At 47.5% G+C, this 22,711-nt stretch overlaps 1 protein-coding gene across 3 annotated transcripts in view; it reads left to right on the top strand.

Annotated features, from left to right (window-relative positions):
* The window catches only part of TIMM44 (translocase of inner mitochondrial membrane 44), a 28,892-nt gene extending 7,702 nt beyond the window's left edge, over window positions 1-21,190 (top strand). The window contains exons 6-13 of one of the 3 annotated variants that reach the window (XM_054182071.1): window positions 1,169-1,308; window positions 1,777-1,862; window positions 3,698-3,790; window positions 4,133-4,257; window positions 5,899-5,949; window positions 7,943-8,032; window positions 11,252-11,362; window positions 15,636-21,188. In XM_054182071.1, coding sequence (XP_054038046.1) covers window positions 1,169-1,308; window positions 1,777-1,862; window positions 3,698-3,790; window positions 4,133-4,257; window positions 5,899-5,949; window positions 7,943-8,032; window positions 11,252-11,362; window positions 15,636-15,755 — 816 coding nt within the window. In that variant the 3' untranslated portion in view covers window positions 15,756-21,188. Of the gene's footprint in view, window positions 1-1,168; window positions 1,309-1,776; window positions 1,863-3,697; window positions 3,791-4,132; window positions 4,258-5,107; window positions 5,374-5,898; window positions 5,950-7,942; window positions 8,033-11,251; window positions 11,363-15,635 lie in introns of those variants that run through there. The other 2 variants (XM_054182070.1, XM_054182072.1) reach the window with 2 other exon arrangements.
* Window positions 21,191-22,711: the final 1,521 nt, after the last annotated feature.

Raw genomic sequence — 22,711 nt, forward strand, 5'->3', positions numbered from 1 at the left:
CACACGACGCTTTGGGCTGCATAACTGACATGTCCTCGATAAAAACGCAGATTGGGAAATAGCTGTGTATAGAGTGTATATAAAATCCCTTTCTGCCTGCATGTGTGTAGTTGTAACAGGAAAGCTGCTTCTACCGTGCAACGGGTCTTTTGTAGGTACGGTCATTAGAGAAAGTACCGCTCAAAAGGTTCAGCAAGGAAAGTAGAGCAGCCAAGATGAAGGAGAAACACTAAAAATGCCATTTAGTCCCAGTTGCTATTGAAGTGGATGATAAAAATTCCCAACAATGGTTGTGGTGGGATGCAGCTTCCTCTTGGCAGAACCTGAACTAAGGCTGTAGCTGTTCGCTGACGAGATGTATATCGCTCCAGATTTATCAAGTCCTTTTTCTTGACGTAGCCTCACCCAAGAGGGAGAATATCTCCTATCTCTCCTTCAGTATAAGATGAACTACTGTGATTTTTTTTTTTTTTTTTTTTTAAACTTCTCTGGCAAAACCCAGTTTGCTTCGAAGCTGTTTTCTCAGCTAGAAGGTGTGTAGAATTCTATATGAAATGAGGCTCCTTTTTATTTTGGGGAAAGCAATACTCCTGTTTGTTTAAGCTTGGGCCTAGAACTTGGATTTTATTGACCTTTACGGTGTCTTTGCAGTGAGTTGTTGCTGTCCTGAAGTTTTTCTTGTCCCCTACTTTTGGAGACTAGGAATCGTTCTTCCTTTTACCTGGGGTTTGTCGTTCTATCAGCAGCTGCTGGCTGCTGTTGGGGGCTGATAACGCCTGCTGATCTCTGGCTTCATTTATTCCGATATAAACTCTGTAGAGGTTACCCCTTATCAGCTGTAAGGTTTGACTGTGTCCATAGCTTCTGCTAGGTTGTTTTTTTTCCTTCAGGTTGATTCAGTACAACCGTCCATTTGCTGTCCTAGACTGTTAACTTAAGCAGAAGGCTTTGGTACTGGTGTGTTTGTCAATAGACACCAGCAAAGAAGCATTTGCTGAGTAAGGGAGAGGAGAATAACCTGTGGTCTCTTATCTTTTTTTCTTTTTATCTTTTTCTTTTTATTCTTTTGTCTTTTTTCTTTTTTTTCTTCAACAGAAACAATTTTCAGTTTCTGGGAAAGGGGAGGGGGGAACGGTAAATCAACCTAATAGGGCTATTTTCCTTTCAGGGAGTAGAAACCGTTAAGAAGGAAATAGATGAAAGTGTTTTAGGGCAGACTGGTCCTTACAAACGTCCGGAGCGACTACGAAAAAGAACAGAATTCTCAGGCGAGAGGATTAAAGAGGAGCGAATATTTGAAGCTAATGAGTACGTATTGGATGTAATTTAGGGTGAATGTTTCTGGGTATGATTTGATAAAAAACTGTAAAACTTAACTACAGGTCAGGGATGGATAAAATCCAAGTGGTGAAGTGAGGCTGGGGGGTGAGGCATGACAAATTTCCAGCATAAATCGATGATCCTGAATCTTCCGATAGTGAAACCGGGCACTTAAGATTATGAAATGGGTACGTAATGTTCTGACCTGAAATTTTGAGTTGCGCATGTGTTGTGTTTTCTCGGTTTGAACATCGTGCTGTCGAATTACGTTTGGCAGGACTAAGTCAGAGCTCCTTTGCTTTCTCTGCCGCCTTGCTCGACTAAGTTGTGTGTGGTTTATGTGGTGTATCAGCCTCAGTGGTGCTGCAGTGACATTCGCCAGGATGTCCTCCTCCTTATTCTCACACGGTTGTCAGTGACTTTTTCATAAGTACCGCTGTCTTCTGCACTTTCTAGGGAGGCCATGGGTGTGGTGCTGCATAAAGACTCAAAATGGTACCAGCAGTGGAAAGATTTCAAGGACAACAATGTGGTCTTCAATAGTAAGTGCTCCAAAGACAAAGGAGTAGCACGTTATTTTCCCTGTTCTGATTCTTGCTGTGTTGGACCTAATGCCATCTGTGCAACTAGTCTCAACATAATGCAATCCCAGCCATTTCTTTTTTGTTGTAGCTGTTGCTGTGAGGTGGTGTGAACGGGAGGTAGGCGGAGTTGACAACACTGCAGCTTTTCCAAGCTGCTCCATCTGTGTTCGGACCCTTCCCCCAGTCAGGCATTGTTTTTGATCAGTCCCTGCTCCCTGTAGGTACCAAAACCTGCTTTCCCCATTCCTTGAAGAGAACTGAATTCTGGGTTTTTTTTCTTTTTTCTTTTTTTTTTTTTTCTAGTCAGATCCACTCTAGCACTGGGAGGTGGCCAGGGCACGCAGGCGTGTGTGTCACCAGGGAGGGGGCAGGCAGATCTCTTCTTCTTAACCTTGAGCTTATAACAAGGAAAAATCTTGTCTCCAGTGAGCTGGTTTCTGTTGTCATCTGCTTAGAAGTCTGGAATGTGTGGGACTTCGCCTCCTTTCTGTTTTTATTGCAAAATCTAAAAATACTGAATATCTGTACTGCAGTAGGCAATGACTTTTGATAGTTATCTAGACGCTTAATGTTTCTGGAAGGCATAAAGAAGCCTGAGACCAGAATCCTTTAACAAATCAAAATAATCGCTGCCGGTGTACTGCAGGGTAAATGACTTGTTAAGGAAAGAAAGACTGTGTAAAAGTGCAACATAAATAATTAACTTTGGATTGTTTCTTCCCAACTTCTTTTAAAGCTCCTTGGGAGGTATCCAAGAATGGGTTTTTACATCCCATTTTTTAGCCTTTCCAAGGAGAGATGCTCATAGCTCCTAAAACTCCCCACATGTTGCATCCTCCACTCCGGTGCCATCTGTGCATTCTCTACGTTTTATGCATATTTCCAAGGCTGTGATTTTGCGATTCGGCAGCATTGCAGATGTGGCTGCACCAGGCTTTACAGTGTGTGCTCTCCCTTTATGTACCACCTGTACCCGGAACACGGTGTGTTTTTTGGAAGGAGCGCAAGCTTCAGGGCAGGATTCCAATTGTTAATTGACTTGGTGGGAAGAAGCTTCCCTGCAGGGCCCATTATCCCGCAACTACCTTCTGCAGTTCTGGTCCATCTGATGGTGTCCAGAGACAGACGATGGGTTGGTTGAGCCCTTTGTTGCAACAGTGCCTGCTTGCTTAAATGGCTTTTTTTTTTGTGTGTGTGTCACCCCTTGCCCTTCTTTCTGCCTTTGAGATTTTTGCTTTGCAATTCTCCTTCCCCATCAATGACTTCTGTAGTTTTGTGACATGCTTGGCTTGCTTTCTTATCAAGGTTGAGAAGTACATAGAGCTGCTTAAAAAATGCATCCTTACTGATGCCTTGCTATTTTAGTAAAAATTGACAAGGTTTAAGGTCTGTTCTTGATTTCTCCCCCCCCACCCCCGCAAGTTAAACTTTCTGGTGTTGGTTTCACATCCTGCTACCCCTTGTAGCAGACTGGATCAAGGAGGGTAAGCAGACTGTTACTGGTGTAAGCAAGTCCAGTGTATTTTCTATTTGAAAACCTGCGTAAAAGGTCCAGAGTTTCTGGCTGCTGAATTTGGAGAAACCCATGGTTCTCCTAGTGACAGTTATTGATAGGCAGGAACATTGCAGGAAGGTGAGGAGAAAAGTAACTGTGGAGACTGGAACTTGTTAATCAACAAAGGGGTTTAGAAGAGAGCTCGCAGGTTTGATCTGCAGCCCATTATTTGCGTGTTGTTTCCTAATTCAGGAATGTAGTGGAAGGACACTGCGGCTTACATCTCCTCTCCTTTCAGGGTTCTTTGAAATGAAAATGAAGTATGATGAAAGTGATAACGCATTCATTCGAGCTTCCAGAGCTGTCACAGACAAAGTCACTGACTTAATAGGTAATGTTTCATCATTGCTGTGAAAGCGCCCCTCTAGCCTCTTCGCTCTGTTCCTAGTGACTGTGAGCGCTGTTCTCTATGCCTTACTAACCTTTGGGACGGATTCTGGAGCTTTATCATATTTTGCACGGATCGTTATCCAGTATCATGCAGTGTAGTAACCTGCTACCGGATCGGAGCTGCAGCGCGATGACAAGTGCTTGTATGGGATAAATCTCAAGCCTAACTTAAACCCTGCAGTCATTCACACTGTTCCTTCCCTCTGGTATATAACCAAAGGTTTTTCTCTTGTTTTCTGGCGACAGTTGTTGTGTCACCAGTCTCACTGAATTGTTTTATTAGGTGGATTGTTCTCGAAGACAGAAATGTCTGAGGTTTTGACAGAGATACTCAAAGTGGATCCATCCTTTGACAAAGATCGGTTTTTAAAGCAGTGCGAGTATGATATAATCCCCAATGTCTTGGAGGTAAGGTGGGGCAGACTATGATGCATTTGTTTTATTTTTTTTCTCCTTTACTATAAAATAGAAGATTTTTCTTTTAGATTTCTGATGCTGAAGTTAAAAGCTGGGACAGTATTTGCTTCTCAAGCATCCAGCTTTGCACAGAACACGAGATAACCTTGGGAAAAGGGAGTTGGATCCCACATAACAATTTCGTTTAAAACCATATTTCATAATTTAGTAGTCTAGCAAAGTTTTTTCTTGCCTCGAAAATGACTAACCGTCTTCTCCCCTGAGAAATGGTATGAGCATCAGAGGGATCAAACTGAAGTAGATGAATGAACGGTAGTGGGTAAATGGTGATATCAAATATTGATAAGGGTGGGAATTTGGCGTGTATGTACTGCTGGATTCTAAATGATCTGTGACTGCTTGGGAAGAAGACCAGGTCATGACAGATGCTTCAGTGAAAATATTTCTGGCACTGGTCAAGGGAAGTATGGGGAACTGAACGTTTTTAAAGACTGAAGTATCAAAGCACTCAGAGGATAGTGCTGATGAAGGATGTGACTTCAAGTATAAATGGATATAGTTCCTCTGACTGTAACAGTATGTCAGAAAAGACAGAGTGAAAGTAGGGGATTTGAAAAACGACAGCAGAAATTGTTTTGGGAGATTTATATGAGGCCGGAGAAAATGAGGCTTGAAGAGAGAAACAAATGCTAAGAGAGAGCAAAGTGTTATTTTCTCATCCTACAAGACAGTGATCACATCTCAGATTGATACAGGCTAATACACAGGTAGAAATATTTATGGTGTTCCTAGTCATGAGGTAGCGTTATAGGATGAATTAAAAATAATCTGATGTTTGCAGATACAAACATCCAAACTGATGCAGAGTTAAGTTTTGTCACCGCTGTCTTTGTCGTGACTGACTCGTGTATCAGCGGTGTGACGGGAGCTGCAGTGCCGACAGTGAAATAAGACAGACCTGTCATAGTGAATCTGCGTTTCCTGACGGTGCCGTGTCACTAAAGCAAGCTGCAAACAAACGGGCTCTGGACTCTTGGAGGATGAATTTTTCACAGGAGAGGTTTTTTCGTCCTGTAGGCAGCCAGCTTACAGATGCCATCAAGTGCCATTTATAGGCATTATGTTGAAAAATGCCCTGCCGCATATAACTAACTTCGTTTTGAAATCTGCTGAATTCCCAGCATCTCTCTTGGTATGAATTCCCGGTGTTTATTACGCCATGTTTTAAAGAGAAACCTTTTTGTGAGTTACAGTGTGATTCTGTTCATTCTGTGCCCTGAATTTTTCACAGTTTTCAAAACTGTCGATCTGCTTCTGTTTTGTACCCCTGCTGCTGTCACACCCCACCTCCCAGCATTTCTGGGTAGTGTGCATCCTGCTGAATTTTTGGCCGGGAAGGTTTAGGATAGCTTTTCTCTTAATTATCGAAAGCTTTATGTACATCTGACTCAATACGTGTGTGGTTCTAGAAGTTCTTATTTGCTGTTCCTCTCTGAAGCTCCTGTCCTCCTCCAGAGTTTCATAAGATGCAGGATTTAAAGTAGTTTGCTGCTGAAAGTGCTGATAATTTCAACTCTTCGTTATAGGAGGTATTTTAAAATGTTTGTATTTTATTTGATTTTTCTCTTTTAGGCTATGATGTCTGGCGAGCTTGATATCCTCAAAGATTGGTGCTATGAAGCAGTAAGTAAAGCTCCTAAAAATGTCTCAAAAGGTTATGATTCTCACTTTTAAGTAGGCGTCTTGTGCCTTCTGTGTTTGCAAGCTGTCCAACTGTTACACCTGGGGTGTTGCTTACCTGCTTTGCCCAGCTGCTTCCCCGTGTGACATGCTCATACAATACAACACCATTGCAGGCAGGTGTACGCGCTGGACTTCTGGAATAGTCTGGATATGAGAGGAGAGCTGTTTGGAGACAGCGAATCAAGAGATAAACTAGTCCAACTGACTCCAGTTCTGCACTGCCCTTCTTGATTTGGATGGGCTTTAGTGGAGCCTGTATCCCAGATGCGGGGTGAGAAGGTGCAGACATTTGAGCTGACCCAAAAAGGTGATGCTTTTCTGCTTACAGAGTCAAGTTCTCCTTGGAGCTACTACACAACCACAGCTCCACTGCAATATCCTAGCAAATAGTCCTGGCAGGCTGAAGTTTTCCAGAGAACGGAGCGTAGATGATCTACAGCCTGGATAATCTCACTGCAGAAAACTGAATCTTCTTGTATTGTACAAAAACTGGTTTTGTTTTTGTACTGCGATAAATTTTCACTATTGGATCCACTTCTTGAAACGGTGATTCGGTTGCAATGCAGTGATTGTATTATTGTCCACTTAACTTCATGAAAGCAGATCCGCTCCTGACAACACAGATGAACACTTGTTCTGGTCTTCGCTCTGCTCCAAAATAATTGTGTTATAGGCAACACACACCCATCCTTTTCCTATTTCTGAATAATTCAGCTGCTTAAAGTAATTGTTCTCCTTACTGATCACCACCACCAGAGGGCTGGGAATCCACACGTTGGAAGAGGCGATTTCTTGTATTTCATTTTGTTGCTGCTGTTAGTTGTGATTAACATCTTTGTAACAATATTGCGGTATGTAAGAATAAGATACTTAATGCAGTCTGAAAATAAAAGGAAGTCCTTTATTGGTTCAAGCAACCTTTGAAATGACACCGGAGAATTCCTCTCCAATCTTGGGAGGGAAGTAGCAGATTCACTGCAATTTATAAGACAAAAAGCAAACCCTTCTAAGCTTGTTGCAGTTATAAATTAAGCTTATGGGTCGCGAATCATCCATAAAATAAGCCAAGGGAGGAAATGAGAGTCCTATTACTGTGAATGCAGGAGATAAAGGCTCTTGAGCAGAGTCATACTGCAAGTGTTAAGTGTGTGATATTGATCCCTAAAGTGCTGGAATACAAACCAGTAAAGCAAAAACTTACTTAAGTGGCAGGTAGACCCACTGAGCTGCAGGTTGCTCTCAGCCCACTGGCTTAGGTGTAGTTTATGGTTGGTAGAGGTGTCTCTGCCTACTGTCCTCAGCAGCCTGGATCTGTAACTCCAGCGTCACTCTAGTGACTTTGCCGGTAGCTTCTGTAGGATATTTGCATTTAAATGCTTGTGATGAAGGGTAGAAGATCCATGGTGGGGAGGAAGGTAGGGACTGCCTCCTGTTTGTTTGATACCTGCCAAGAGTACGGTGATCATGCTGGAAGCCAGGAGAAATTCACTGTCCCCAACAACAGTTCTCCATGCATAAATAATGAAGCATATGTGCCTGAAAGGAGCCAGGAAACGCTGGTCTGCCTCCAGGGTCTGGCTGGGTAGTAGGAGGATAGCTTGGTTCCCAGACTCTTTCTCCTTGTCATGCTGTCAAATCAGAATCGTAAGTGCCTTGGCTGTCAGGCGCACACGGTTTATGTACATACTGTGTTGTGAATGATGGATCTCCTGGTCTGGCCAGGGGAGGTGGGATTTTTAGTGAGAACTTGGTTATTGGAAGCCCAGAGCATTTGATGTAGCTGTTTGATACCTCGCAAGACATAATGTGTTCAGCATATTTGCAAAAAAAAAGACTTTTACCTTTTTTGGTGGTTCTCTCTAAGCAGAAAATCCATTTTTCTTTGTGACAGAACAAATTCAAACGTGTAACACAAGTTTGTTGCTTCATTTAGACTTACAGTCAGCTGGCCCATCCAATCCAGCAAGCCAAAGCCATGGGTCTCCAGTTCCACTCCAGGATTCTTGACATTGACAACATTGATGTGAGTGTCCTTTTCTATATTTCACCTTGGGGGATGAATTAGAAACTCATGACCTGAGGAGAGGTTTTCTTCTTTGCTCTCATTGCTGTTTTTTTTGCCTTGTGCCAATCTGGTATTTGCTGTTTCTGCTCACGGAGGAGCAGATCACCGCTGCTGGAAGGGAGAGCTCGTGGGACAGACTCGCTACTGTGTCATCAAGCCTGAGTTACCGCGTTGTGGTTTGTCTCCTCGCTGTCAGGGCACCTTGGGCTTAATCGCCAGCATCTAGATTGAGAAAGGCTAATGATAAAGGCAAATAGCACGACCTGGTGCTTTCATGAAGGGCTTTGGTGGTGCTTACTCTGGAAGATAACGCACAGTACTCCTGTGACTCAAGGTTGTGCAGGTATGGCTGTTAGAGAGAATTATCCGCTCTTCTGGATGGCTCTTGATGAGTGGGGAGTGGAGTCGTTTCCTCCTTAGGAGCAGTTGGGGACTGTGGCCAAACGTCTGCGCAGTCGTAACGCTCTCTGTGTTCCCCTTTATTGAGGAGTGGGAGGTGATATTGTTCTACTTAGCGGTAACTCTACAGTAGTACTTCTATTTAATTAGGTTGTTAGTGCCATCTGTCACTGGCCCCCAAGTTTTCTTTCAGATCTTTCTTTCCTGCAATGGCAAAAGTATCTCAAAGAAATTACTGCCTTTAGTTAGACCTTTTATGTCCCATAACCAGCTCTGCCTCAAAGGGACTGTCCAAGGGGAGGCAGGGAACAGGGCAGCTGTACATTAGCACTTGAAAACATGTCTGGAAATAATCTGAACTCGGATCAGCTGTTTGCCTTTGTCACCAAAGGTGCTAACTCAAAGGTGGCAACATTCAGTGTGTGTTTCTTTTGGAACCAAGTATTATGGTATACCTGTCCAATATACCCCAGCTGTGCAGTGTTATCCTCGATGAAATTATAAGCTGGATCCATTTGGACAATCAGCACAAAGCTAACTGCAGGGTCGTTCCCGTAGGAGCAGAGAACACTGAGCGATGTAGCGGGGGTCTAAACCCAGCGGTGAGCTGGTCCATGGTAAGGAGCTGGAGGATTAGAAGCTTTCGGGTAGAGATGGAACTGAAGCCTGATGATAAGGGGATGCTGTTTAGAAAGTGAGAGCTGTTCCAGGTGTTGGGTGCATTAGCTGGACAGATGTTGCTTACTTGCGGTCACACCCCTGTAAGCCAAGAAGTCAGGAAGAATTCAGCAACGTCATGGACAAAAGAGCTAATAAAACCTGATGCTGCTGGTGGGTCGCTGAAGGGCGGACTGCTGATAGTGGTTTTTCTGTATCTGCTGCCCTTTGTGGGAGTCTGCTTTTGTGCGCACATCATTAAAAACCTGGAGTGGGTGCAGGAGAGCTCCAGAAACACGTGAGGAAATGCCCTGCGGCAAGAGACTTGGTCTGACCTGCGTAACCCTGCAAAAGAGCAGCGGGAACTGACTTGATTAATGACCGTGTATCTTCACAGGGCGCAAGAAGATCATCTACAGGGCATCTCCTAACACAAAAAGCTAACGTCTGGTCTTCTTCCGAGGGCCGTTTTGCCTTCTGGTCGTGATAGGCTTCTCATTTTCTCTCCTCCATCTGGGTCCAGAGGAAACGATTCCTCTTTCTTCGGTAACTCTGGATACTAACCGCAAACACGTGCCAAATGAGCAGGAAAATTTCTGTGGCATCTGCAATTCTCTTGATTATCTTCAGCGATAAATAATGTGGTCTAACAGAAGTAAAGCTAAGGAAGTAATAAACATGATTGCTTTTTTCGAAGCATCTTATTTAAATTAAAGGTTTTTCTGTATCGTCTAGGAGACGTGATTTCATTGTGTGCTAAATAACTTCTTTCCTCTGTAGGTGCTAATTAGTATAGAGCTGCGCATGGATTCCGAGCGGTGGCTGGGAAGACATTTCCTTATTAGCTTCTTTTAGATACCTGTATTTTTGCATGAAATTTCTCAAGAAAATTACATTTTAGCTGGAAAATGATTGATATGGAACATAAATGAGTGCAGTTCTTATTACGCTGTCTGTATTTTGAGAAAGGGGGATAAAGGGTGTTGTGTGTTTAAATTTTTAAATGCGTTTCCCCAGAGGAGATTTATGGGAGTACGTTGAGTGATCTCATCCAGGAAAACAGCTCAGTGAGTTTGGGGGGAAAAAAAAAAAAAAACAAACCGCATTTAGAAGATTTAAGGGAATTCACATGCTGCAAAGTTGGCAGCGTTAAAATTAAAAACGGGTTTTTCAAACATAAGCATCTGAACTCATGTTCCAGGTACTTGCAGGCACGCTCTTCTCCACTAGAGAACTACAGCCTTTAAATTTAATGGAATTTTGGATCCTTGATATTTCTCAGGACTATTTATTATTATTGACTGCCTAAATGTAGTTTTAAGTATGTGACTTGTGAAACGGGGTTTCTGAACTTAGTGTAGGAGGAATGATATAAATACTGTCTTGATTATAGAGGATTTTTTTGGGTTCATAGTACTAAAAAATAATAAAGCAATACCAGTATGGAAGTCTTGGTGCCCGTAAGGGATACAGCCTAGTCAGTGATATGGTCCTCCGCCTCCTTGAAACCCATGTGCAATTTTGGGAAACAAAGCTTAATTTTCCATTCCTCTCTGCTTTTCGGTTAGTAAGTTCTTGGAATATTTAATGGAGTGACCTTAGAAGAGAGAAAATAATCCCGTCAAACAAAAGGCTCTCACCTTGAAGCCTTTCTGCTGCTTAGTTCTTTGTATCTAGTTCTGTACAACTTTATGTCGAAAATTCATTTAAAAGCAAGAGAAAAAAACTTTGGTTGGTGTACTTTCTGAAGAAAGTGTAATTTTTTTTTTTGGTAAGAGCAAGGTTTCTTCTATTTTTAGTTTCTGATTTGGAAATAATGGAACAGAGCTTGTTCCTGTTTCCCAGATTTTTAGACTTGGAAAAACGATGAAAACTCTCAGAACAATTTTGGGAAAGCTTTTAAGTACAGGGAAAGTTTTTGGGGAAAACGCTTTGCAATAAGGTCTACACCATCTGTATTAACAAAGCAGGTATAACCTGATTAAAATAACTAGATTCAGCTCGAGAAGAAGGTGGGGTTGTTAGCTGTGTCAAACCATAGCAGTTGTGATAAATACTTGATACTTTAACATTAATCTGCAGAAATCGTCTGTTTTCTAACGGCATTTTCTTTCGTTGCAGCTGGCCATGGGGAAGATGATGGAGCAGGGACCAGTATTAATCATCACTTTCCAGGCTCAGGTCGTGATGGTAATTAAGAACCAGACAGGGGAAGTGGTGGAAGGTGACCCGGTAAGTGATGCTCATGGGCTGCGTGCGGTTTCCCCGGGTGCCCTGCTAGTCGTCTCGGTCGGTGCGGATCCATCTGGGTGCAGCCAGAGCCCTGGGTGTCCGCTACGAATGATATGCCATCTTGTGGGTAAGCCCAGTGTGGGCTCTTTATTCCTGTCAGACTCTTGAAGTGTTACAACCCATTAATTGGGAATTATCATATATGAGGAGAGTCTGCAAACGTCTAGAAAGGACAGAAAAAGGGATATTTTAAATTCACGGTGAGGAGAGGAGCTGGAGGTATGACCACCAGCAGTGCTTTCCCTCCCAGTTGCTGCCGTGCCTGGCCAGCATGGTCCCGGCCTCCGGTAGGGCAGGACGCTCCCAGGACAAGAGGTAACAGGCACAAACTTGCCCATGGGAAGTTCCATCTCAACCCGAGGAGGAACTTCTTTGCTGTGAGGGTGGCAGAGCCCTGGCACAGGCTGCCCAGAGAGGTGGGGGAGTCTCCGTCTCTGGAGACATTCCAAGCCCGCCTGGACGCGTTCCTGTGCCACCTGCTGTGGGTGACCCTGCTGTGGCCGGGGGTTGGAGGAGATGGTCTCCAGAGGTCCCTTCCAACCCTACGATTCTGTGGTTATCGCCTCTGAGTTCTGCTCCTTTGGCACCCTCTGGGACAGAATTGAACTATCCTGCTGTAGATTAAAGCCTCCCTCACACAGCTTCCACCTGCTCCGGTTCTTTTTTTTCCTCCCTTTTCCTTTCATAAAGGGCACTATAAGAACAGAGCTGGAGTTAAGTCATTTGCAGGGGGTGAGGAAAATCATAGAATCATGGAATGGTTTGGGTGGGAAGGGACCTTAAAGCCCACCCAGTGCCACCCCCTGCCCTGGGCAGGGACACCTCCCACCAGCCCAGGTTGCTCCAAGCCCCGGCCAACCTGGCCTTGAACCCCTCCAGGGATGGGGCAGCCACAGCTTCTCTGGGCAGCCTGGGCCAGGGGCTCACCGCCCTCACAGCAAAGAATTTCTTCCTCAGATCTCATCTCAGTCTCCCCTCTTCCAGTGTAAAACCCTTCCCCCTCATCCCATGGCTCCCCTCCCTGCTCCAGAGTCCCTCCCCAGCTTTCCTGGAGCCCCTTCAGGGACTGGAAGGTCTCCCCGGAGCCTTCTCTTCTCCAGGCTGAACCCCCCCAGCTCTCTCAGCCTGTCCTCCCAGCAGAGGGGCTCCAGCCCTCCCAGCATCTCCGGGGCCTCCTCTGGCCCCACTCCAACAGCTCCCTGTCCTTTCTGTGCTAACTAATCGCTAAGTTAATGTTTTTGGCCGCTGCCTCACTATGCTAGTACAAAATATCTTACAGTGCTGCAAGCCTTTACTTCCACAAAACTCTCCCATATCCAGTTGTATGAAATGCTGTATATGATACAGCTTCTAATGGGAACCTCTGACACGGGGTGATTTGTGGAGTGGCCGCTGTGCAGCAAATCTTGGGCATCTCTGGGGATCGTACTTCACTGTGGTTCAGCTTTTCGCACGGCGAGTCCAGCCTGTCTCTTCCGTTGGGAGTGATGCTAACTGGAGCCTGTCAGATGGAACCACAGAACATGCTCGTTACCAAAGTTAACGACACAGCAGGTTCGAGGAGCCAGTGCGTTTTCTGGAATACCTTTGTTCTCGAGCGGCTCGCTCTCCAGACGGCTCAGGCTTGTATTGTGTCCGTGCAATGTTTAAGTGGCTTAATGATGCATAATGGGGGACATTGTGAGATGCCTGGAGCTGGCAGTTTCTAGCAGACTTCCATTAAAATTAATACATGCATTTAATAAATATTGTCTTTTTGTGACCATTCTCTAGTCCAGGCTGTAAGTTTACCAAAAAAAGGGACTAATTTTAATGATGGGGCCCATCTGGACTGATTTATAATCTGTCACGTCAACTGCAGGGGAGGAACAGCTGATACAGTGATTTCTTGCATTAAATTACTGCATTCCTAGAAGATAGATATTGATGTGATAATTATTGAACAGGATATCAAAGTCCGTTTGCTGTCGGATTGCTCTGGAGCAGCAATAAATCAAGGAGATGCATTAAAATTCTCCATTGGAAACAAAACTTCAGCTTTAATCAAACGTCAGATGCAGGCTGGCTGGTAACGAGGATTTGGTGCTTACTGAGCTGCTCCTGCCGAGCATTGAACAAATGGCCTAGGGAAAAGGAGCCTCGAACTGTGGACTCTTTAAGGAGAAATACGCTTGTAATTGTGGCGGTGTTTTACCTAGTTGCAGTTGTTAAAAGTCCCCACTGCTGTCCCCGCAGCCCCAGTGAGATATGGGGAGACCAGGCAGCCCGTGATGGGGTCGGACCAGGTGTAGGAGCAGTTAATGTTGGGCGCCCCCGTGGAGCACCGCAAAATCAATCTGGGAAGGCGAGGCCTTAGAAAACCCATCGAGCGAAGTCAAGGGAATCTTTTTCAGATGAGGTGCTGAAGGGCAGTGAGGCAGGATGCAGTTTGTCGCAGCAAACTCTGGGGTTAAAGGACAAAGTTTCGCCTTGCATGCTAGAAATCTGCATTTGGGAGTCCGCCCGTCTGCTGTCCCACTTTCTGTGAATATATGCAGCAGCATCATGCACTGTACAGTGAGGATTAAGGTGTACCCTATTAATAATAAAAGCACCAGATCGTAAACCCAGAAGTCTCTCCGCTTTGGAAAGGCAGAATTTTGATGTTTCATCACGTCTCGTTTCCAGGAAGAAAGCCGTGCCACTTGTTCAGTACTGCGCGCTGCGAGATCGCCAGCGACTCTAAGCTTATCTGCTGTTCATCCCTTCAGAAATCCCGCGTTCAAGAACATAAACTTTGCCAGATGTAGCAGAGCTTTGATGCTGAAGTGTACGATTAAATGGCCTTTCATACACAATCTTATGAAATGAACTTTGAAAATCACAAAAATCGTACGAATTAAGGTTTCACTGATGGTGTTAAATCAGTTACCCCCTTCATCTTGAGCTTATGCTTAGTGTTTTGTACTCGGGAAAGACCTGTTAGCGTAGCTAGAATATCCATGTACAGCCTGCCTCGAGCAGGCAAAAGTTTTGGTGTTTTTCTTTTCTTGTCCCCTCTGCTCTTCCTTCTGACGTATCCCAAACATCTGCATGACTCAAGTTTTCAATCACTCGTAACGCTGCTGAGCAGAGCCGAAGCAAGTTAATCTGCTGAAACGCTGAGCGAGGAAAGAAAAAAACCAAACGACTTTACGATATGTGATATTTCTAAAGCATTAGTTTTCTAATGACTGGTCTGGTACAGGAAGTCTCCCCCCTCGCATTCATGTGCCTAAATTATAACCTATAAAGATTGACACATTTGATCAAAAATGTGGTCGTTCAGTACACACCCGGGAGCTGAGCCAACACACAGCCTGATCCCTCAGTGATACTTCCTTATCAGAGCGAAGACTCTCCCTGGTTAATGGTTAAATGATAAAATCAAAGTAACCTTTGATTTGCGGAACGGCTCCGTGACACTGTGCCAGATTTGGGCTCTTGGCAGCCCCGTCTCCGATGGCAGTGTCACCTCTCTCCCGGGAAAGTCAGGGACTTTGGCACCGGCAGCTGCGGGGACTCTTCAGGGAGTTGTTTTCATAAGACCATGAGTGATGGCCTCAGGATGTGCTGAGACGCGGCTTTCATCCTTATTCACTTATTATGAACAAAACTGCTGGCGTTCTCATTCCATGCATCAAGGATAGAAAAGATGGAAAAGCTTATAGGTTTGGGGTTTTTTTTCAGTCTATAACCCCATATGGTGAAAGCGGTGTTTGCACAGCAAAGATTTGACCGCAGAATTAACGTGTGTCTGTGGCTGGACTTGATACGATCTGATTTTCATTGATAAATGTTGGCTTTTTTTGCTCTCGGTCTCTCCTCAGACCTGGTGGTGATAATTTCTGGATAATTTGAGCTGCTGACATTGAAGGGTGAGAGCTAGCGACACAGCGGTGGGGAGGGGATGCGGCTCACGGGCCGACGGGGAACAGCCACGGGAAAGAGCCTCAACTTGATGGAAGGTTACAGAGAGCAGCGCAGCCTGGCGGCTGACCAATTTGAAACCAGAAATTTGTATTTAAAAATAAGGTCAAATTTTATTATACTACTCTTATTCGGGACCTTTGGGCTTAGAGAGCAAAATGACAAGGACAATCTCTGGAGGAAGCGTGGAGCATGTCCCCATCAGCGCTGAGCTAGGAGGTCTCTGAGCATCACGCACGCTCTAACGACAGGATTTTCCTTCCAGGACAAGGTTCTGCGGATGCTGTACGTGTGGGCGCTCTGCAGAGACCAGGATGAACTCAACCCCTACGCTGCGTGGAGGTTACTGGACATTTCCTCCTCGAGCACGGAGCAGGTTCTCTGAGCAGAATCACATCCAAGGGCTTCCTGTACCTCTCTTGAAGCAACGCCGTCTCTGAACTCGCGCCAATCTGCTGTATGATGGACTCTGGGGGAGAGAGGCCAGATTGGCTCCTTTTCAGAAGAACAGGCTATTCGGTGTGCCCTCGTTATACCAATCCCCATAATGAACTGGACGAGTCTGACATATCTGCCTTACGCTTTGCTGTGTAGTATTGCACTGTAAGGATGTACGGTAGATTGCAACGTGAATGGTCTAAGACACTAGCAGCTGCTGTCGGCTCCTTTTTTAATTGTGGCTGAAGGAGGCTGGTTTGGGTCCTGTATGTCTCCCAGTGCTTCCAGTGTTGGACGGAGGTGGGTATCGGAGAGTGAGATGTGACAGGTCTGATTCCTGTCTGCTGTCATCCTCTGGTGGCCTCAAAGCATCCCTGAAAATAACGTAGAGGTGCTTTTATGGCACGTTGGTCTTAGCTAACATACATCTCTTGTACAAAGTTGCACCAATAAGCCTTCTGTTGCTGCAGTGTCTTGCACTTTACCAAACCAAATACAATCAGGACTTTGCACGTGACTCTTTGTTGGCATGGAACGGGGTCAGGATGGAGATGTTGGCATCATCAGGTGGGTTCTCAAGGTCGGTTGCAGGGTGGAGTTCGCTGCCCGTGATAATATTTATATATCCACAGCTTTGCAGGGGGAACATTGTTGTTTCTGGTGTTCTGTTCATTCTGTCAGCTGGTACCACTAAAGGACGCACAACTGCATTTGGAGTTGTGCACTGGCACAGGCTGCCCAGAGAGGTGGTGGAGTCTCCTTCTCTGGAGACACTCAAAACCCACCTGGTCGCGTTCCTGTGCAGCCTGCTGTGGGTGACCCTGCTGTGGCCGGGGCTTGGAGGAGATGATCTCCAGAGGTCCCTGCCAACCCTGTGATTCTATGATTTCTCTGCTGGGTTAATCTGGTGGCGTGGAGGAGACAGGCTGTAACTGGCTAGGAGGAAGCAAGCAGAGCTAGAGCAGTGGTCAGGAGGAGGAGGGATGGGCAGAGTAGCGATAAATGAGTAAAAAAAATGCGATGACAGGTAGAGTATCACCTCAGGTATAATGCGAGATGAGAAAAGAGGGTGCAGTTCACACACCTACTGTGTAAAGTGCATTACGAGCACGGCTTTCTTCACCGGATGGAACTTGTGCTTCAGGGGGGTGACACACTTGGCCTGGGAGTCCCCGGTAGCAACTGGGAGGCGTCAGAGGGTGAGCTGCTGGCACACTCACACGGACCCTTGGCTCTGGGCTTCTGCTGGAGGCTGAGTTTGGGGGCTGTGGTGTGGGTCAGTGCGTCAGCCGCCTCCCTCCCCTTAATGGGAAGTGAGGTTGTTGTGGGGGGGAAAATTGATCACGGAGTAGGAGATCAAAGGACTGATCTGCTGCCGTGTTCTGCCGGTGCACAACCCAGCGGGATGCAGGACAGCACTTCCTTGACATTATGATTAAAGAGAATAATTGCCAGTTCTTCCTTTCTTGTCAGCGTCCGGATCAGTTCCTTTGGAGGAAAATGGGATTATCTCACAGCCCTTGGGTGAGACATTTAACTCGAGCGGCTTTCTTGGAGCGTGAGGCGATGAGTGTGGCAAATTCAATAGCAGAGTCTGCCCTGTCCCCTTAGAAGATGCGCAGACCTGCTGTCTGGCTGGGAATGTCTGTCTCTCCTGGGGCAGGCTCCGGGTGGGACACGGTCCCTGCTGCCTCCCTCATCACGCAAATTTTCTTCCAGTGAAATAATTTCAGATTTTTACTTAAATATCTCGAGCACTGGTACACAAACTAAAGATCTGAGCAGAATAAATTACAGAATGTACAAATGGCGTATGAAATCGGGAATGCCTGTGCCTGCCTGCGTTCAGAAATGGCAGATGAATGATGTGGGCTTCATTCGGTGGGGCTCTTTCTGGGACAGATCCCGTCATCTCCGCACGCCGCCTGTATCGTGTGTGCAGAGACTTAGCCTTTATTTCAGCGTCTGGACCACTGAGTCCACATGCAGTGTTGACACTGAGTGTCTTTGAGATGCTTCTTGAACCTCAGCGGGGATGGAGAAAGTCTCACCGACGAGATTATGCAGAAATTGCGGCCTCCGAAAATAAAGACTGGTCGTCATCTGCGCTGCTTCCTCAGTCGCTGGTTGGACAGGAGTCTACAGCAGCCTGGGTATGTCTGTGCAACCTGCGGCCCAAGTCTTTTGGGATGCTTCTGTGAAGCATGCACAAAACTTCTTTTCCTCAGCGTGCTTTTCACTTTGTTTAAACTGGTGTTGGGGTAAAAAAGATCCGAATTGAGAATGTAAAAATAATTGGTCTGCCCAGGACAGCTGCCGCAACTTTGGGTCTGCTGCATGGGATGTTTCCTTCAGCTGCTGTCTTGCTCACTGCTCATTAGCAGCTTTTCTCCAAAGGTGCAGTGGCATGAAGGTAATTAGCGAAAAGAAATGAGATTTAAGGCGTGGAGGAGTGAGGGTTTACCACCCCGAGTTCCGTAGCGGCGAGTGCTGCGTCTGCCGGGTGTTCGCGGTAGTCTGGTCTGCAGCGTGGGTTTGTTGCTCACCTGGGAATTCAAGGTGACTCTGCGCTAAATCCGCCTCTTGGTTTTTTTCAGCAAAATTGGTGCATGATCCCGGGCCCGGGAAGCCGGGGATTGCTGTTCCCCGTGAGCAAGCTGGTGAGCTGGGTCAGAGCCCCCCATGGCATCAGTTCTGGCACCCCCAATTGTAAAGTTCCCCCAGTAATTTGAGCTTGCACGTGGGTTCGTGCTGGTTTTAACACTAAATGTTTTTCTGTTTCAGTCATCTCTCCCAAGATTAAATCTACATCTGACCAATCAGGATCTTGATTTTTGACTATCAACTCAAACCATTTTGCCACTTTAGAGGAGTCATCCCGATACCCTTTAGCTATTTCTTTCCAAGCATCTATGTCGGGCGTTGGGGGGACAAACCCTCGGGTGGAGGAGGGAATTCCAAATCCTATCTCTGTAATCCAGATCTCCGTAAAACCATCAACTGCAAAACAGTATTGTAATTCAAAGATCCGTTAAAGGGCCATTTTTCATTATCCTCTAGTTTGTACAGGGGCCACCATTGATTACCATGCTTAATTAATGTCTTCCTGTCTACATTCCCACCAAGGCTATTGAGTCTTAACTTTGGCATTTCACGGCATCGCTTCAAGCAGCAGCAGCTGCTGGAATGAACCATCCCCAGGCTCTGCTCAGCTCAGAGATCCCTGGTGGTTGCGGGAGAGGTGGAGGCTCTGGCTGCCTGGCTCTTCCTCTCCCAAACCCTTGCCCAAGCTCAGACTGGGATGGTGCCGGGCACTCCGCACCCCCCATCCCTTTGGGTGCTGCCGGGGGCTGAGGTGGAGCTCTGGGCATCCCGCGTCTGCCGCTCTGCTCGGCAGAGCCTTGCCGGGATGGGGTGGGAGTGGGAGCCTCGCTGCTCGACAGGCTTTTGGAACCTCTTTCCCCACATCTCGTGGGTCATGACAAGCATCCTCCATAGCACGCGGGAAGGTGGGTCTGGGGGCAGCATCCTGCCCGAGGAGGAACCCATTTCTCCCTTGTCCTGGGACATTCCTCGTCCCCGAACAGCAACGGCTGAAGGGACAGCAGAGAGACTTCACTTGTTGCATCTCAGTGGGAAGTGTAACTTAATTAATTATCCCAAGAGCTAAAGTATAATTATCTTGCGACTTTATTTTTTTTTTTTTTTCAGAAATAATTACAAGTAGCAATCTCCTGGGAGGTGCAGATAGTTTTGGATAGAAAGGCGGTGCTCAGCCTGCGCAGAGCAGGGAGAGGATTTTAAATTATTTTTAAACACTTCTCATGAGTGAGCAGATTTACAGTGAGCTGTAAATATTTTGCGGTGCTGAGTTATAGTAGCGCCGCGCAGGCCTGGGCTTGCTGGCAGCCGCCACGACGGCACTGCTGTAAAGGCATTGGTGTGTGGCGAGATCTTGGTGGTGCTTATAAATCTCTCTAAAAAAAGATAATGAGCTAAATTGGTAGAGGGAGAGCACCCAGGACGGGGAGATCTGCACCCATGGGCTGCGTCTGGGGGCTCAGCCTCTCCAGCCTGGTCCGCTGGGAATTAAATACAATAATAATAATAATGTAAACTGCTCTGGCAGTCCCTAGTTCTTATACGCAGAGATGTTTTGAAAACTCTTCCGTTTGATAAAGAGATTTGGGATCGTTGTGACAACGTCATAAATCTCTTAAGTCGATGCTGCATTAACCCACTTTAATAATTTTACCACCACATTGATTCTATATATTGAAAAAAGAGATTTATGTCTTTCCCTGAATTACTGACTGCGGAGAAGCTGTCATTACTGCTGCTTTTCGCAACGAGACTCTTCCCGCAGCCCCAAATTTTCTTGTCCCTCCTCCAGCACCAGAGTCCGTTTCACAGGTCTCGTTGCACTACAGCTTTGAGATCATTGCTATTTTTCTTGGCGACGCTCTGCGAACGTATTTAATGACATCCGATATTATCTTTTGCCGAGTGCCGCGTGCGTGTGTTTGTGAAGCCTGGTTTAATTATTGAAATATTAAATACCTTTTGTTGTGGAGCTGGTTGCTCGCCGTACCCCGTCAGTATGAAAACAGGCAGCTTGACGAGGGCTTTTGGAGACGGGGATCCATCGGTAGCTGGCTGGGACCGTGTGTCCCCACTGCTGTTCCTGTAGGCGTGCGTTCAGCGTTGGTGGGACGCGGCAGCGCTGGAGTCCTGGGAGAGATATTTAGTGGTGAACCCTTTGTGCCAGCACATGAGCCAGCCCCGGCGCTGGGTCCTGGTGGCAACGGATGCTCTTCACCCCTCCTCCTTTGGGGAGAGCACCCTGAACCTGGCCATCATGCTGGAAAGGCCAGGGGGAGCAGGACCTTGTCCCAAAGGGTGTCACGTCCCACGGTGGCCACAGCCAGAGGCTCCCCGGCTCTTTGCAGGGCTCCCTGAGACGGACGGCTCTGCCATGGGACGGTGCTTGGAGATGTCCTCAGCATCCTGATTGCTGCTCATGGCCATGGGATGCTGGAGCTGGTTTTTGTGGTCTTGGCTGTTCTGGGGCAATGTGACAGTGGCCACTAGGCTGCGTTGGAGTGTGCTTTAAACTCCTGGGCTGCAGAGCCCGGCCACTGCCGCAGCACAGGGCTCGGCGTTGGGTCCCTGGCCCAGCAGGGACGAGGCAGACACAGGAACAATTTTGTCCAGTGCTCCCTGTTCCTCGAGCAGGGATGTCCAGTTCTGGGCTCCCCGGTTCCAGAAGGACAGGGAACTGCTGGAGAGGGGACAGCAAAGGGCTGCCAAGATGCTGAGGGCACTGGAACACCTCTCTGATGAGGAAAGGCTGAGGGATTTGGGGCTCTTCAGGCTGGAAAAAAGACGGCTGAGGGGGGATCTTATCAACGCTGATAAATACTGAAAGGGGGGGTGTCAGGAGGATGGGGCCAGGCTCTTCTCAGTGGTGCCCGGGGACAGGACAAGGGGTAACGGGTACAAACTTGCCCATGGGAAGTTCCATCTCAAGACGAGGAGGAACTTCTTTGCTGTGAGGGTGGCAGAGCCCTGGCACAGGCTGCCCAGAGAGGTGGGGGAGTCTCCGTCTCTGGAGACATTCCAAGCCCGCCTGGACGCGTTCCTGTGCCACCTGCTGTGGGTGACCCTGCTGTGGCCGGGGGTTGGAGGAGATGGTCTCCAGAGGTCCCTTCCAACCCTGACGTTCTGTGACTCTGTGATCCCAGGTCAGTGCTGGTGCCTGGTGGTGAGGGACGGGCTTGTCCCCGTGGCACAGTGAGCTCAGCCTGTCGTTTGCTTGGAGCTTTTGGCTCTGCAAAGGGCAACTGCTCCTTTTCCTCAATGAGAAGAAAGTGGCAGGAGAAGGTGGGACGCGGCTGCTGGCAGGGGGTCAGTGTGCCACCAGAAGCACACGAGATCTAACGTTGCCCACCCCACAAGGATATTTGTTTGAATGGGGGAGAATTAACCCAACCCTGATGTTCGGGGACATCGCCGTCCTTGTCACACCAGCCTGTTCTGGTTCCTGGCAGCCCTTCGGAGCTGCCGCTGCTTGGCTCGGCGCGGGGGTTATTTAACGCACGTCTCTCTATTAGCAGGGTGTCAGATCAGGGCAGTAGGGGCTGAGCCCACTGTATCTGGGGGCTCAGTTCTGCTCTGCTGAGCCTGTTCCCAATTACCTGGCCGTGATCTGCGCTGTAAGAGGCTGGCAGATGTGTTTCTCGCCCGGTTTCCCGACGAGGCGCCGCACATCAGCTCCTTCCCGTGCTGCGGGGCTGGGGAAGTGGTGGCTGGAGGTGCTGGGGGGGCTGTGAGCAGGCTGTGGGACAGGGGAGCAGGGGCTGCCTGCCGCAGGAGTTCGCAAGCTCAGACCAAGGGCCTGTGGGAGGCCTGGGTGTATCCGCTCTGTCCTCGATGGAGGGCTTGGGTTGCGGCTGGTGCTGAGGATGGTGGTGATGGGACCTGTTTAACCAGTGTCCAGCCCCTCGCCAGAGACACGTCTGGGTCCTCTCTGGCCCTGAGCTGCGCCGTTCTCCATCCTGGGCGCTGGCTGAGGATGCTCAGCAGGCGGAGAGGGAAGTCCTCTCACCTCCTGAGCTCCTTGCTCATGCTCTGTGTATGAAAGCTCGGGTTGAGGCAACTTCATGGAGCAGCAGCAGCATTGCAGGGGGCTCAGAGGTGGCGGAGCAGCTTGCTGTGGCCCCGGCAGGGCTCTTGCGGGGCTGGCAGAGAGAACGTTGCATTTTGGGGGCAGGTAATATCTTGGGGGGGAGGGATGCGGAGAGTTGGTGGAGCCCATGGTGCCATGAGTACAGCTGAACCCCTCTGTCGGCCGCAGCAGGGGCTGGATTTGGCCTCCGCGAGGGCAGCGCCCCAGCGTGGCGG

The sequence above is a fragment of the Rissa tridactyla genome, chromosome 22 (assembly GCF_028500815.1).
Source record: "Rissa tridactyla isolate bRisTri1 chromosome 22, bRisTri1.patW.cur.20221130, whole genome shotgun sequence".
NCBI lineage: Eukaryota > Metazoa > Chordata > Aves > Charadriiformes > Laridae > Rissa > Rissa tridactyla.